Genomic DNA, 15971 nt, shown 5'->3' on the forward strand with positions numbered 1-15971 from the left:
CACACACCCACATTTGATAAGGCTTTTGTAGAGGTTGTGAATGTTATTTCCATGAGCAGTAGTTTTAAGAGACTAGTGATAGTTTTAACAAGACCTTTGTACATAAACAAATATTCATGAGATCGACTAATCTGCTTTATGGGGTTTGGAAGTATGTGTTGTGTGAACCGAGAGAGCCTGAGAATATGGAATGGATGGAGGGGTCACATGTTCCTGATCTCTCTATACTGGTATGTGGCGTTCTCTTACGAATAGGTTAGGTTAGATTAGGTAAGATGAGTTTAGAGTCCCACAGAGTAATTTTGTGTGAGAACTACAATGAGATTATCTTCCAGAACACCTTATGATTAGTTTTTGACCTACAGCCGAGCGTCTTCACAAAGGGACCACAAACCATTGAGATCAGGAATATACATACAGGTTACTCACTCACTCACTCACTCTAGGAACACTCACCAGCCGTAGAGAGCCTGCCACGTCCACCCCGTTCACCACCACAGCTCCAGACCCTTGTGTGCTGAGGGTAATGTTCCTGTTGGCGCCGCCCTCAAGTCTCAGGTGACCCTCCACGCACCGGACTCGTGGCCTGAGGGGGAAAGAAAGATTGGATAGAGGCACAGAGAGAGGGGAAAGAGATACTAGGTACGGTGAGGTAAGGTAAGGTTAGGTAGATTTAATAAGAAGGTATTAACTACAACACGACTAGCCACTGGAGCGATCACTAACTATACAAGGGTTTGAGCAAGTAACACTCGATCCCAATGCAACTAATGAGAAAACAAAACAACAGGTGCAATAAGCTTAATAGCCTACCATCGATCACCCACTGTACACTCGCTTTGAGATAAGGAATAGCTACTCGTCCATCACCTAATAGGAAAAAAATATACACAAAAAATTATAATAGCCTAGAAAAGCTGATAGCCTAGAAAAACTGATGAATAGCGTAAGAAAACAAAAAAAAACAAAAAAAACTACCTCTACAGCCTACCGATGCAAACTCTACCTGATCAACCTGTAACTAAACTAACCTAACCTACACTTAAAACTACAAACAAGAAATTGATACAAAAATTAACAGCCTCGAAAACACTTGAAAAACAACACACACAAAAAAAACAGGAATTCCTACATCTACAATCAATTTTACAACTTCTACCTGTATCTAATTAACCTGTATGACCTTCCTCACCTGTCGCCGCCGCTGGCCTGGGCGTGGCGGGGCAGGAGCAGGACGCAGGACACCGCCAGAAGAAGCACCAAGCGACCGTCTGCCGCCATGGTGCTGGAGCGGCTGAGGAGAAGGGGGGAGACTTTCTAAAGGGGCACTGCTGATGATGATGATGGTGATGATGATTAATAATATAATAATAATTTAATTACACTACTACACACTACTACTACACTACTACTACTTTACTACTAAGGTAAGTAGTAGTAGTAATAATAATAACTCTCTCTCTCTCTCTCTCTCTCTCTCTCTCTCTCTCTCTCTCTCTCTCTCTCTCTCTCTCTCTCTCTCTCTCTCTCTCTGACACACACACAAAAAAAGAAAAAAAAAGTCGCTGATCGCCAAAACTAAAACGTTAAACATCCAAATTTGATAAACTTTATTCTACTAATCAGTACACTTATCTCTCTATCCTTCAGCCTAACAGAATACACCCAAGCTATCTCAATGGGTGGCGGAAGACAAATAAGGCCGCGTGGTTAGCGAGCGGGCGTGGTGAATCAGGGAATAGGCAATAGGTTCCAGTCCCTCTGATGCACGCTGGCAATTTTTATCCATGGTCGAGTGGCGGAAGATTACCCACAAGCTGCCCAGACCTTCATACAACCCTAACTTCAATGACTTCGTTCAAGCGTTTCGTTGTAAAAAAAAAAAAAAAAAAAATGTGGAGAGCCGTGGGGGGAAGGGGGGTGGGGGCAGCATGGGCCAAGCAAGGGTCTTATACCACAGCAACTACTATAAATAAAATTCGTCTGCTCCACTGACGGGCTGAGTCGTCCAAGAGACCCCTCCATAAAGCCTACCGGCGCTATAGAAAATTAGAAAGCACCTAAAAAAAAATTACCATGCCTAAAAGAAAAAAAATGGGTATAATTTTTAAAAGTGTTTCTCATTGCATCAAATCTTTCTTCAACAAAATTTCAAGTGATGCCTCGTTTTAAAGCAAGCTAACCCCTGCAGAATTATTCCACTCTTCTAAGACCATATTCTTAACACTCTTGCTGTATCTTGCTGTTTTCAAATATATTCATGTCCCCTTGTTCTTTCACTACCCCTTACCAACGAGTCATCAGTCACTACAAGCTCCCAAGTAATTTATGAGACTGAATACAATGTTTAATCTTTCGCGTACAACTTCCACACACACACAGGTAGGAGAGCCAACAGGTACCCACCAAGGAGATGAGCTTCGTCTAGGCTCGTACACACATAAATCTCTCTCCGTCCCTGGGCACTGGCACTGCCCAACCACAACCACTCGTCACTGAGGCACTGGCACTGGACTGGGCCGAGTGCCATCAACCTGCCTCGAGAACTGGGGGGTCAGGGAGAGAAAGGGGGGGAGGGGTCAAAGTGTAGGGGCCCAGTTACGGATAGGCCAGACTGAGAAGGGGGAGGAGGAGGAGGAGGAGGGGTGGATAGGGTTAGATGACAGGCCTTATGAAAGCAAAGGATTCAAATGTAATACCTCGTTTAGGTTATGGAGTTCCCTGAAGACGATAGCTGATTCCTTATCCGTTTTTAATTAAAGAGTTATAGAGAAGTTAATGGTCAGGGGAGTGTGATATAGGCTTACTTTAGTGCGTGTGTCTGTGGATATGTAAATGCACGAGAGAGGGAGAGGCGGTGCAGGTGGTTATTTGAGCCGCGCGTGAGAGGAGTAAGCCGACCCCTGGCGCTGCCCCTCCCCCGGTATCGTGTCCCCTGCAGCGATGTCTCCGCCCACCGCCGCGCACCGCCGCCGGCCACACGACCCCTTCACAGTATCGCCAATTTCCCAGAGCTGATCAGCGTTACCAAATTAACATAGTCATTACCTTGCATTTTCCAGTTTCTGCCCCATAACTACTGCAAAGAAGATGCTCAACAATAAACAGTATGGGAGATAACTTGTACTGAATATCGCTATCTTTGTGGGTACGGCAGTGTTTAAGTATGAATCCGATAAGTGCAATGTTCCGAGCACAGCAGTCTGGTAACGCTGGAGCTGATTGCGCTAGTTTAGATGAACAAATGATGGATAATGGAGGTTTAATTAATGCACGTCAACTATCATATCCAATTTAAGGTAACCAGACCCGTAGCCACAGGTAAGAACAAACGAGCAATGCATTTCAGATAATTTTTTTTTTTCTGAACCTCCTTAAATGCTGCTGCCCACTTAGCCATTGGTATTTATTTTATTATTTGATTGATAGATTTTTTTATATTTCATGTCAAACATATAATTATTGTATAGAGGGACTAAGGAGGCTGCTAGTGTCATTAATATTACTGCCAATTAAGTGTATATCAGTGTCATATTTATTCATCGCTGTATAGAAAAGAGTCACTTAATTATCACTGTGCAGAAACAAGTCATATATTTAGTCATCGCAGCATTCATACGGCAAGACAGGTAAAGCAATGGATTTGTTAACATGACCCCGGCAGACACGAGAATGACAACTATCTTGAGTCTAGGAAATCTGTATGACTTAAGGACGGATATGTTACGTTGGAGCTAACTGTCAAAACGACTAATATGCTGTCTAGTAAACTAATATACAGTCTAGATAAAAAGCATGCTCTCTAATTAACTAATATAAATTTTTTACAGCAAAGGAAGCAGCTCAAGGGCAACTAAAAGAAATTGTAGAAAAAAAAACCGCTAATCGATGCTCCTACAAAAGATGAAAGTGAAGAGTGGCCAGAAGAGAGGTTCAATTACCCAATATGTTGTCGAATTTAATTAACAAAGTACGTGAGAATTAGGGTGCTCAATACTGTAATATATACGTTCATAAAGAAGTTAAGTATATGAAGATACTCTTAAAATCACGAAATATCTTAAGGATTTAATTATTGCATCACCAGACGACGACAAACCACGTCGAACATTTTATTTTTGTAAGGAAATGTTACAAAAAACGCACAATAAAAAACAATTTCACACGATGCTTAGCTTAACATACAAACACTTCACAGACTAAAGATACTTAGCTTAACAAGGCTGGCAGCTTAAACCATCTAAGGCAAGCCCACCCGTCGCCAACACCTGGACAACTAAAGTCTGTCCCAGCGGCTCAAAAAGTATGTTCACTCTGTTCCGGCAGTTTCGTTCCTCTATTTCTAATCTGTTTATCGTGACATTATATAGTGTTCTGCTGCGTTATTGATATTTTTCACTTTTTCAGTTGGTGTTGGTGATGAAAAAAGTATATTGGATTGCAGTTTCACTCTGTAGGTAAATACGTATTAATAGAAAAGGTGTCCAGACTTATATATAAAAAAAAAGAAACGACAAGACTAGATTGTTAGCAGAGTGTTGAGTATCATATTTTCCGCTATGATCAGTCGGTTATATCGTGTTGGTGATGGAAAAGGAATATTTGATTGAAGTTTCACTCTGTAAATAAATAAGTATCGATAGGACACAAGTCTAAACATATCATAAGAGAAACGAAACGAAACTGTTGGGAAAGTGTTGAGGGTCAGTACCACAGTTTGACATAGCTGTTCATAAGCCCCCAAACCACATTCTAAAGACTATGAAAATTCCCTGTATAATGTTTGGAGTTGATACAGAAGCTAAGAAATTTGAGGAAACTATATAGGAAAGCTTCTTAAAATTTGATAAGAAGTAGAACACCTAGTCATTATGGAGAATATAGTTTGGTTTGAGGGCTGACTAGGCTATTTTATTAGACTGTGGAACTGGCCCTTAAGTTTTGTTTTAGTCAGTCGCTGGAACGGGCTTACAATACAACACAGTGACGGACGTTGAGGCTCAGCGACGCAACACACATCAGACGGAAACAAATGCACAGCTGATGTAAAAAAAGGTCTCGACATTCAGCATTCAAAGGCGAGAGGGATAAAGAAGAAAGAAAACAAGACAGCCAGTATGTTAATAACTGAGTAGAATTTGACGTTTTAAGTGTTTTTTTAGTTACCATTATTATTATTATTATTTTTTGTTATTTCTATTACATTCATCTTTATTACTGGATCCTTTTTTTATCAGCTGTACATCACAGTTAATTAATATGGCTACAGGAAGAAGGCGATTCGTTGCTTAGCTACAAAAAAGAGCTTCATTAACAGCTTAAAACTATGCTTCGTCACTCAGTCACGCTAAGCCACATACACCAATACATTCAACAATAGGTAGTTTTTCCTTCCTACCAGGCTACGAAAAGCATAACGACCATAAGAAGCGACAGTTTGGCATAAGACCGCACAAAGGAACATCAGTCATCCTTACATTGTTACCAGCCTTGTAATAATCTGTTCAGTGTTACCAGCATCGTGATTATCTCTTCAGTGTTACCAGCCTCGTACTTATCTCTACAGTGTTACCAGCTTCGAAATTATCTCTACAGTGTTACCAGGCTCGTGATTATCCCTTCAGTGTTACCAGCCTCGTACTTATCTCTTCAGTGTTAACAGCCTCGTAGTTATCCCTCCAGTGTTACCAGCCTCGTAGTTATCCCTCCAGTGTTACCAGCCTCGTAGTTATCCCTTCAGTGTTACCAGCCTTGTAATTATCTCTTCAGTGTTACCAGCCTCGAAAATATATCTAGCGTTACCAGACTCGAAATTATCTCTACAGTGTTGCCAGCCTAGGTGCCTTCGAATGTTAGCAGATTGAATATTAAAACTATTAGGAAACAATGTCATACCAGTGCTCTCTTCATCTTTTCATAAAGGTCTCTTAGCATATCTTAGTTTATCGATAATCTATTTTACTACTTACTAATAACTACTTCCTACCGTAGATGATAATATAAGTTTGAAATACGACCCCTTAGCTCTTCAGTAATAATCTAGCAATACAAATCATTTCCCCTCTATTGCTATGACTATTTTAATTAAGTTTTATATGTAATTAACAAGCGCTAATTATCAAGACATACAACAAGGATGATGCAACACAAGACTCATTACGCAACACTATTTTTTCTGCGTTTTTATCTGATAATTTTTTGCACGGAAAAACTAAAACAATTAACAAAACAAAACAAATGACGTACAAGAAAAGTTTAGGCATCAGTGTGTTTATGAACGATGCAAAAAAGACAAAAAAAAAAGTAAGTGATGTGCAGTTTTTTATAATAATAGACAAATTGCGTGAACAAATTAAATTAACGAGTTCAAATTAAGATTCTTGTGCCGCATTGGTATTTTCTCTCTCTCTCTCTCTTATCTAGTGAAGAAATCCTCAATAACCTGCTCCACTGGTGACAATTCCTCGTCCTCATCATCGTCATCCCCTCCACATCCACCATCCTCATCGTCATCCTCATCATTCTCATCTTCATCTCCCTCATCATAATCCTCATCGTCGTAGTCCTCGTCGCCCACGTCGCCCGGGTAGTGATGGTGGTGGTCATCGTCGTCATCGTCATATGGGTAATCCTCCAACATGTCCATTTGGTTGATCTTGGCGGAGTACCTGTGATTCACCTCGTCCTTGATGTCTTCGAAGCCCTGCAGAGGAGAGAAGCACGTTTTCAGGAATGAGAGATCCTGCTTAACCAACTCTGGGCATTTTCAGGGGGGTAGTTTACTGACCCTATTAAATTAAAGACATTAGTTAGAGATGAAGGGCATTTTCAGGGGTAGTTTACTGACCCTATTAAATTAAAGACATTAGTTAGAGATGAAGGGCATTTTCAGGGGTAGTTTACTGACCCTATTAAATTAAAGACATTAGTTGGAGATGATGGGCATTTTCAGGGGTAGTTTACAGACCCTATTAAATTGAAGACATAAGTTGGAGATGAATGTGCTAATGTTTTAATGTTTATGAAGCCTTACGGAGAGGATAGAACAGTGGTGAATACAGCATGGAGGTACTGAAGGCCAGCATCGTGTGTTAATTAAAAGAAAAACAAAAATAGGAGGTGGCTATTCTAATGTTGTACCTAATAAGAAGAGAACAATACATAGCAGAACATAGAAGTACATTGATGGAAAGACGGAAGTTAGAGATAGATGTCCTATTGTTCTATTCTGTTCTGTTCTTTTGTTATATTCTAGCTAACGTTCACGAAGCTCTGTGGAGAGGAGAGAGAACAATGCTGCGTAGAACATAGAGGTAGAGGAAGCCAGCATTGTGGATTAAAGGTAAGAGAAAAGTTGGAGATGGATGTTCTTTTGTTCTATTCTGTTCTATTGTTATACTGGTCTATCTAATGTCTGAGAAGCCCTACGGAGAAAAGAAGAAAACATTGCTAGGTAGAACATGGAGGTAGGGGAAACAGCATCGTGGACTGAAGGAAAGACAAGCGTTAAAATGTGGATGGTCTAATGGTCTAATGTACTATTTAAAATCAAAAAGCCCTATGGAGAGATGGCGAGAACAGTGCTGGGTAGAACATGGAGGCACAGGAAGGCAACTCCAGGGATTAGAGAAAAGAAATAAAAACTTGGAGATGCGCAAATGTTCTACTGATGATTAAGAATAATGAACGAATGTGGGTAGGTCATGTCAAGCGTCTAGCTAATGCCAAATGGACAACCTAAGTAACAGTGGAAAGTTAAGAATCGTATAAGTCAGGGCAGAATTTCCCTCATTTCTCTCCCTGTAAGAATTTCCCTCATATCTCTCCCTGTAAGAATTTCCCTCATTTCTCTCCCTGTAAGAATTTCCCTCATTTCTCTCCCTGTAAGAATTTCCCTCATTTCTCTCCCTGTAAGAATTTCCCTCATTTCTCTCCCTGTAAGAATTTCCCTCATATCTCTCCCTGTAAGAATTTCCCTCATTTCTCTCCCTGTAAGAATTTCCCTCATTTCTCTCCCTGTAAGAATTTCCCTCATATCTCTCCCTGTAAGAATTTCCCTCATATCTCTCCCTGTAAGAATTTCCCTCATTTCTCTCCCTGTAAGAATTTCCCTCATATCTCTCCCTGTAAGAATTTCCCTCATTTCTCTCCCTGTAAGAATTTCCCTCATATCTCTCCCTGTAAGAATTTCCCTCATATCTCTCCCTGTAAGAATTTCCCTCATTTCTCTCCCTGTAAGAATTTCCTCATATCTCTCCTGTAAGAATTTCCCTCATTTCTCTCCCTGTAAGAATTTCCCTCATATCTCTCCCTGTAAGAATTTCCCTCATATCTCTCCCTGTAAGAATTTCCCTCATATCTCTCCCTGTAAGAATTTCCCTCATTTCTCTCCCTGTAAGAATTTCCCTCATTTCTCTCCCTGTAAGAATTTCCCTCATATCTCTCCCAAATTTGAAACGTTTGAGTGTCCCTTCAAATCTCTTGTTCTCTGTGGAGGACTTTTATGGTAGACTATGATATTTAGCTACACGGGGTACACGGGTATAAGAGAGCATATGCCGTAGCGGCTCGTGACCTCGGTGCTTATCTCCGTCACATTGGCCTCTGAGCCTGTGGTGGGAGAGGACCCATTACTCCGTGTGACATCCGCGTTACCACAGTTTACCTTCTTCAGGTATCCCCACGTAAGCTACCGAAATGTCAATATAAGTACTATATAGACATTGGGGTACCCTTTTATTGACCAGACAGAAGGGGAGAGCGATTAACTGGGTGAACTCCTAGCGGGATTCGAACTCTGGACTCCCGGATTCGTAGCTAAGGATTCAGTCAACATCCACCACGGAGTCGCTATTTGTCGTATTTACTTCACATTAAAAACTCGGCTGTCATGTGCGCATCGCTGTTTTTCACCTACACTTCGTTTTTTGTGTCTACCTTTAACCCCTTGAATGCGGATTTCCTACAGTTAGACCTCACCAAACTACTGGAATGGAGCAAAAAGTGGCTGTTACAATTCAATGAAGAAAAATGTAAAGTCCTGCACCATGGGAGGGGATATCCAGCACACCAATACCACATGGGAAACACTCCACTATCCACCACAGAGGCAGAGAAAGACCTGGGAGTATAATGTTACCAGGCCACCAGGGAAGGCCAAATCCGTGGCAATCGCAGCGGACGGGTTAACTATGTTGCTTTCTATTATTTATCACATCTTTTTCCCCACATCGATATTATTTTTCTCTTTTTCTTCATATTTTTTGAGTATCAATCACTATTTTTCATCCTCAACGCACGCCCTTCATAACTGGGGCTATCTCGCATCCTCCTCCTCCTCCTCCTCATCATCATCATCATCGAACTCACTCACCTTCACATCGTCCAGGTAGTCGAAGTCATCCCCAACTAAAGGTGTCTTGGCTTGTGTCTCAACGGCGGGGTCACACAGCACCACCACCACCGCCACCGCCGCCGCCACGCACACCCTGAAAAACATCTTCCTCAGAGGCGCCAGAACAGTGATAACACATACAGTAAACGACATTAAGGTTACAAAAACTACATTGTTGCTCCGTGTATGAGGGAAGCCGTGTTGGTGGATGCTGATAATTGTTTTCATGGATATTACTTAATTATTATTCCATATAGTTGCAATTCTACTACAGATAAGAAAGGAAAGTTGTCAAGATTGATGTTGTTGATGATGATGAAGTTCGTGGACTATTTGATTTTGTTTTCTATATATACTATTTTCAATTTAATAGACTGAAAAATTAAAAGGAAAGTGAAAACAATATGAAAACTTCCTTAACTTTTTGGAATCTTGGAATATAGAGTTTAATTGATACTTTACTTCCAATTTTCGCTCATTTCAAAATTAAGAAGTAGAAATAACATAAAAGCTTCCTCCTTAACTTTTTGGAATCTTGGTGTATAGAGTTTAATTTATAGTACTCGATTTATACTTCCAATTTTCGCTCATTTCAAAATTAAGAAGTAGAAATAACATAAAAGCTTCCTTCTTAACTTTTTGGAATCTTGAAGTAGAGTTTAATTTATAGTACTCGATTTATACTTACAATTTTTGCTCATTTCAAAATTAAGAAGTAGAAATAACATAAAAGCTTCCTCCTTAACTTTTTGGAATCTTGAAGTAGAGTTTAACTGATAGTACTCGATATATACTTACAATTTTCGCTCATTTTAAGAGTTTTACTAAGAAAAGAAAAATATAACACCAGGAATAACACTTAACATAACCATTCATAAGTAGACGAAGAGTTTTATAGACATCATTCGTTTTATTCATGGAGTACCAATCATATTTCAAGAGACATTTAGCAGAACAACCACCCAAACAGGACCAAGACTCACCTGAGAAGCACCATCGCCGTAACTTGGCAAGGAGGAGGAGGAGGAGGCGCGGGTGTGTCCAATCCCCGGTTCACGTGATTCACCAGGTATCCTCCGGCGCTTGAACGACCATATAACTAACGAGCAATACCAGGATTTGAGGCGAGGACGGACGAGGGAGATGATAAGGGAATGAGGAGAGGGGAGAAGGCTGCAGTGAAGTGAGGCTGAGGTGGAGCTTGGAGGAAGAGGATGACGAAGACTAAAATAGAGAGAAGTTGAGATGGATTGAGGCGGTGAAACGAGAGATGAGACGTAAGAGGTGGTTTAAGCAGGAAGTTAATACTATGACTGAACTGACTCGTCTGTGGCCCGCAATACAAATGGCATCTCTATCCGGATCACAACACCTGCCACACACACACACACACACACACACACACATACACACAATGAGGGAGTGGAGAACAGGTGGGAGAGAATAGATGGGGGGAAGAAAGGAGAGGAGGGAGGGAGAGAAAGTGGAATTGGCAAGGAGGAAGAAAGGGAAAGGAAGGGAGGGAGAAAATGTGAAGCAAAGTGGATAAAGGGAAGAGGAGAGTGAGAATGAGAGAGGTAGGATGGAGAAAGGAGAAAATGGGAAATAAGGAGAATGGGATGGGAGGAAGGAAGGGGGTGGAAGGGAGGGAGAGAGGAGGGATGCACAGGTGTTGTCGAGAAAGGTAGAAGTTTATCTCCAGGTGTCACAGGTGTGTGCAGGTGTACGTGATCTTTGTGTTTCCTTCTAGCAGCCTCTCGCACGGTGTTTTCTTTTCTTTACGAGTTTCAAGGAAGGATCGTTTTCTACTTTGCCTTGTTTGCGTAATGCAAAATCGTGGGGCATCTTGAAACAGGCGTGTGTGTGTGTGTGTGTGTGTGTGTGTGTGTGTGTGTGTGTGTGTGTGTGTGTGTGTGTGTGCTTGCTTTGAAACTCCTTAACTTGTCCTATTCAACACGTTTATCCTCCTTGTTTCAGTTTTCGTTTTGCAATGGTCTGTTTACCTTCCCCCCCCCCCCCCTCCCCCACGAACTAAAGTGAAAGGGTTAGAGTAAGTCACAATTGCGCTTAGTAAATGTTGTTTCCAGAATTATAAAAAAAAAGGTTCCTAAAGCAATACAAATCTAAACAAAATTCAGAAATGTAAATCTTCGTCGTGTTTTTCTTTTTTTTTTCTAGTAAATAAATAAAGCGATGCAGCGTGGACTTAAAAATCTAATTCTTACTTATTATGTTCTTACTTAGGTGTTTTGAGCCAATTTCATGATACCGTATTTAATTACATGTTATCATCTAGTTCCTTAAATTTATATATACTCTTAACACGCGATTTAATTTGGCTGAACATATAATCAACTGTGTGTGTGTGTGTGTGTGTGTGTGTGTGTGTGTGTGTGTGTGTGTGTGCGTGTGTGTGTTCGCGCGGCGTCACAGCCTCCAACGAAGCTCGGGCCACGTGGCTGTCGCACAGGTGTGAAACAAAAGGTGTGCGGCGGAGGTGGAAGAGCACAGGTGTTGGGGGGAGGGGGGGAAAGGGGAAGGGGGGAAAGGGGGGAGGAAAGGGGGAAGGGGGTAAAGGGGGAAAGGAGGGATGGGGGAAAGACGGGAGGGGGGGTGGAAGTGGGTAGGGGGTTGGAAGGGGGAAGGGGGTGGAAGGGGGAAGGGAGAGAGGGGGTTGGAAGGGGGAAGGGGGGAGGGGGTGGAAGGGGGAGGTAGTCTAGGCTTTGTCCAACCTGCTTCCCTTCCCTCCCCATGACTCCCACCCCCTTCACACACACACACACACACACACACACACACACATCTGTCGCAACGGCCACGTCACAAGTAAATAAACAAAAAAAGAAAAGAAAAACAACGTGGTGGTGGTGGTGGTGGTGGCGCCCGGAAAGAACAAGACCAGAGTCGGAAGCACTGACTCGTTTAGTTTCGCTGCAGCGGTACAACGAGGCACACGCAACAAATGAGGTAAGCGTCCCATAGATACATAGAGATAATAGATAAGAGATAGTGTCAGCATCAGTATTGTATTACATCTCAAACGACCTTTCTCTTTTTCTCCTTCTCTCCGTCGCGTCGACCATGATGTTATTCAGCGCCATCTGATGTTAAATTTCGACTACACGGGAAGGATCTTACTCACACAGGGATGTTTATAAGGTATACCATGACCCTTAACACACACACACACACACACACACACACACACACACACATCGCGAATTCGGACCATCGCGTGATTAGACCAAGGTGAACCATACACACACACACACACACACACACACACACACACACACGTATACTGACTAAAAGATGGCGAATTCACTATATAAAAAAAAATTGACTTCCTAAGCGACAGATGTACATTTTTTAAGCATATATTATTTAGTTTCGTGTCTGTTCCTTCCTTCATGTCCGTTGTTTCGTGTGCTTCTTGTTCGATTTTAATGTTTTCCTATCCCACAAATACCTTGGTCTACTTTTCACACGCAGCTTCGATCATACTAAAAAACTCTCCCCCCAGACTCTACTTCACACTGTTGGTCCTCCTGGGGGGACTCACGGCTTCCTGGGGACTGCCGCGGGTAGGGGAGACCGACTCACTACTGCAGGGGGACCAAGAGCCTCTGCAGGGAAGGTAAGGGGACTCCGGAGCAAGTACGGTATATCCCATTCAAACGATCCCCTTTCCCAGTTCCGTGATCAGTGGCGTTCTAAGAGCCCTAGACTGTATTGTAAATCTCTCTCTCTCTCTCTCTCTCTCTCTCTCTCTCTCTCTCTCTCTCTCTCTCTCTCTCTCTCTCTCTCTCTCTCTCTCTCTCTCTCTCTCTCTCTCTCTCTCTTTTTTACAGCAGAGGAGACAGTGCAAGGGCGTAAAAAAAAAAGAAAACAATAATGAAAAAAAAAAGCCCGCTACTTACTGCTCCTGAATAGAGTGGAGTGTCCAAAAAGATAAATCAATTTCGGGTTCTTGATAAAACTATTTTTGCGTCTTATCAATGGCGTTCCATACTTTGTCTCTTCTATGTAAACTTTTGTGTGTTATATTTGTCATTATCATTATTATTATTATTATTATTATTATTATTATCATTATTATTATTATGCATTATTATTTCTTTTTCTTTCATTATCACCATTTTCTTCTTCCTTCTCTTCATTTTCCTCTACTTCCTCATTATTATCATCGTCATCCTCCTCCTCCTCCTCCTCCTCCTCCTCCTCCTCGTCCTCCTCCTCCTCCTCCTCCTCCTCCTTCTCCTCCTCCTCCTCCTCATCATCATCATCATCACCATCATCATCTTTTCCCACCTTCACTCACTATGCATCCAGTGTTCTTGTTTCCTCTCCCATTATCATTTTCATCATCATCATCATCATCATCCTCATCATCATCACCCTCCTCCTCTTCATCCTCATCATCAACGTGTCCCAGAGGTGAGGACCCGCTGCTCGGCGCCGAAGAGGACGATGACTATGATGCTGACTTCAAGGATGAGGATGATGACGAGGACGAGGACGATGATGATGATGATGATGATGATGATGATGACGATGATGACTTCTATGAGGAGCACCACATGTGGACGCGGTGAGTATTGTAGAAGGTCGTGTTTTTTTTTCTCTTCATCTTTTTCTTTCTTACATTTTTTTTCCTGTTTTTATTATCGTTTATTTTCTCTATCGTCATTTTATTTATTTATTTTCCTCTTCGTTATCTTTATTTTCTTTCTCTTCTCTCATTTTATTAACTCTTTTATGTCATTTTTTTCTCATCTTTTCTCCCTTACACTTTTTTTTTCCTGTTTTTATTATCGTTTATTTTCTCTATTGTCATTTTATTTATTCATTTTCCTCTTCGTTATCTTTATTTTCTTTCTCTTCTCTCATTTTATTAACTCTTTTATGTCATTTTTTTTCTCATCTTTTCTCCCTTACACTTTTTTTTTCCTTTTTTATATTATTTTTTTCTGTATCGTCATTTTCTTTATTTATTTTCCTTTTATTTATCTTTATTTTCTTTCTCTTCTCTCATTTTATTAACTATTTCACGTCATTTTCTTATCATATTCTCATTTATTTTCTCTTCCGTTATCATGTTTATTTTCTTTCCTCTTTATCTTTATTTTCTTTATCTCTTGCGTCATCATATTTACCTTTTCCCTCTTGCTTTATCTCTATCTTCTTATCTCTCCCTCACGTTCCCTCTTGGTTTATCTCTATCTTCTTATCTCTCCCTCACGCTCCCTCTTACTTTATCTCTATCTTCTTATCTCTCCCTCACGTTCCCTCTTGCTTTATCTCTATCTTCTTATCTCTCCCTCACGTTCCCTCTTGCTTTATCTCTATCTTCTTATCTCTCCCTCACGTTCCCTCTTACTTTATCTCTATCTTCTTATCTCTCCCTCACGTTCCCTCTTACTTTATCTCTATCTTCTTATCTCTCCCTCACGTTCCCTCTTGCTTTATCTCTATCTTCTTATCTCTCCCTCACGTTCCCTCTTGCTTTATCTCTATCTTCTTATCTCTCCCTCACGTTCCCTCTTACTTTATCTCTATCTCCTTATCTCTCCGTCACGTTCTCTTAATCATCTTTTACTCCAACGTCATTTCACACGCCGTTTACTCTACTTTTTTTCTCTTTTCCGTAATCTTATTTATTCCTTTTCCTCTGATGTCATATTCATTTTCTTCTCTTGCTTTCTTGTATTTACTTTTCCACGTCATCTCGTTACTTTTCCGTCATCTTAATGTCTACCTTTTTTTCCTCCTCTACGTCATTTCTTTTTCTTTCTCCTACTTTCTTTCTCTAACGTCAACTTAATTACTTTTCCTCTCATCTCATTATATTTCCTTTTATCTTTCATCATCGTATTTACTTTCTTTATTATTTAGGTTTTCGTCTAATGTCTATAAAACCGTGACCTTGATTTGGTTTTGTACAAGGCAAGTTTTTTTTTATATAAGTCTTCCCTTCGTTTCTCTCTCCCCCCTTTGACCTCTCTCGGTGACCTCCTGACCCCCCGTGTTTCTCCACCAGGGAAGCGAACATGATGGACGACGAGGCGGAGGCAGCATAAAGGTCAGGGAAGGTCACACAAGGCAAGAAGGACCATCGATAACAACTACTTTCACTTATATTATTTTCCTTCTGTGTTTGTGGATTCGAAAAAAAAAATGTCTCCTTGAAGTTTGACATCAGTGAGTTGATTCTACTTTTGTTAGGTTGTTTTCTCGTCAGGCTTTTTTGCGATGCTCACCACTTTCCAAAACAATCGAGGCATTCAACGCATCAGAATTGTGTAAGTGAGTTGATGGATTGATTGGTTGGTTGTTGGGTTGTCTAGTCATGGCGCGCAACTACAGTGGTCATGTGTCAAGGAATTCAAGGAAGCTATGCATCGTAACATCAATAAACAAACACATGTAGCTACTTGTTGATTTTCCTTTGCCATGTCTCTCTCTCACACACACACACACACACACCGGATGTACATAAGACTCACTCACCTCGCCTCCTTGCCCCGTGCTGCCCCACACACCTGCTCGGCCCGGTCCTCACCTCCTGTGGGTCTCG

General features: G+C 41.2%; 3 protein-coding genes across 3 annotated transcripts in view; 1 reads left to right on the forward strand and 2 right to left on the reverse strand.

Moving 5' to 3' along the window:
• LOC126986977 (cubilin-like) overlaps window positions 1-2534 on the reverse strand; it is a 111020-nt gene extending 108486 nt beyond the window's left edge. The window contains exons 1-3 of the mRNA XM_050843552.1: window positions 2407-2534; window positions 1193-1294; window positions 457-586 (exon numbers count right to left, since the gene is read on the reverse strand). Coding sequence (XP_050699509.1) covers window positions 457-586; window positions 1193-1281 — 219 coding nt within the window. The 5' untranslated portion in view covers window positions 1282-1294; window positions 2407-2534. The remainder of the gene's footprint in view (window positions 1-456; window positions 587-1192; window positions 1295-2406) is intronic.
• Window positions 2535-6405: 3871 nt separating this feature from the next.
• LOC126986982 (prostatic spermine-binding protein-like) lies at window positions 6406-10875 on the reverse strand. Its single transcript, XM_050843568.1, has 3 exons — window positions 10378-10875; window positions 9374-9488; window positions 6406-6703 (listed from the first exon to the last, which is right to left on the reverse strand). The coding sequence occupies exons 1-3, from the start codon at window positions 10389-10391 to the stop codon at window positions 6416-6418; spliced, it is 417 nt and encodes a 138-aa protein (XP_050699525.1). The 5' UTR covers window positions 10392-10875; the 3' UTR covers window positions 6406-6415.
• A 1345-nt stretch (window positions 10876-12220) lies between these two features.
• LOC126986989 (trigger factor-like) lies at window positions 12221-15823 on the forward strand. The gene is made up of 4 exons (XM_050843584.1): window positions 12221-12361; window positions 12918-13031; window positions 13830-13985; window positions 15435-15823. The coding sequence occupies exons 1-4, from the start codon at window positions 12357-12359 to the stop codon at window positions 15472-15474; spliced, it is 315 nt and encodes a 104-aa protein (XP_050699541.1). The 5' UTR covers window positions 12221-12356; the 3' UTR covers window positions 15475-15823.
• The last annotated feature ends 148 nt before the right edge of the window (window positions 15824-15971 follow it).

The sequence above is a fragment of the Eriocheir sinensis genome, chromosome 63, assembly GCF_024679095.1.
Source record: "Eriocheir sinensis breed Jianghai 21 chromosome 63, ASM2467909v1, whole genome shotgun sequence".
Classification (NCBI taxonomy): domain Eukaryota; kingdom Metazoa; phylum Arthropoda; class Malacostraca; order Decapoda; family Varunidae; genus Eriocheir; species Eriocheir sinensis.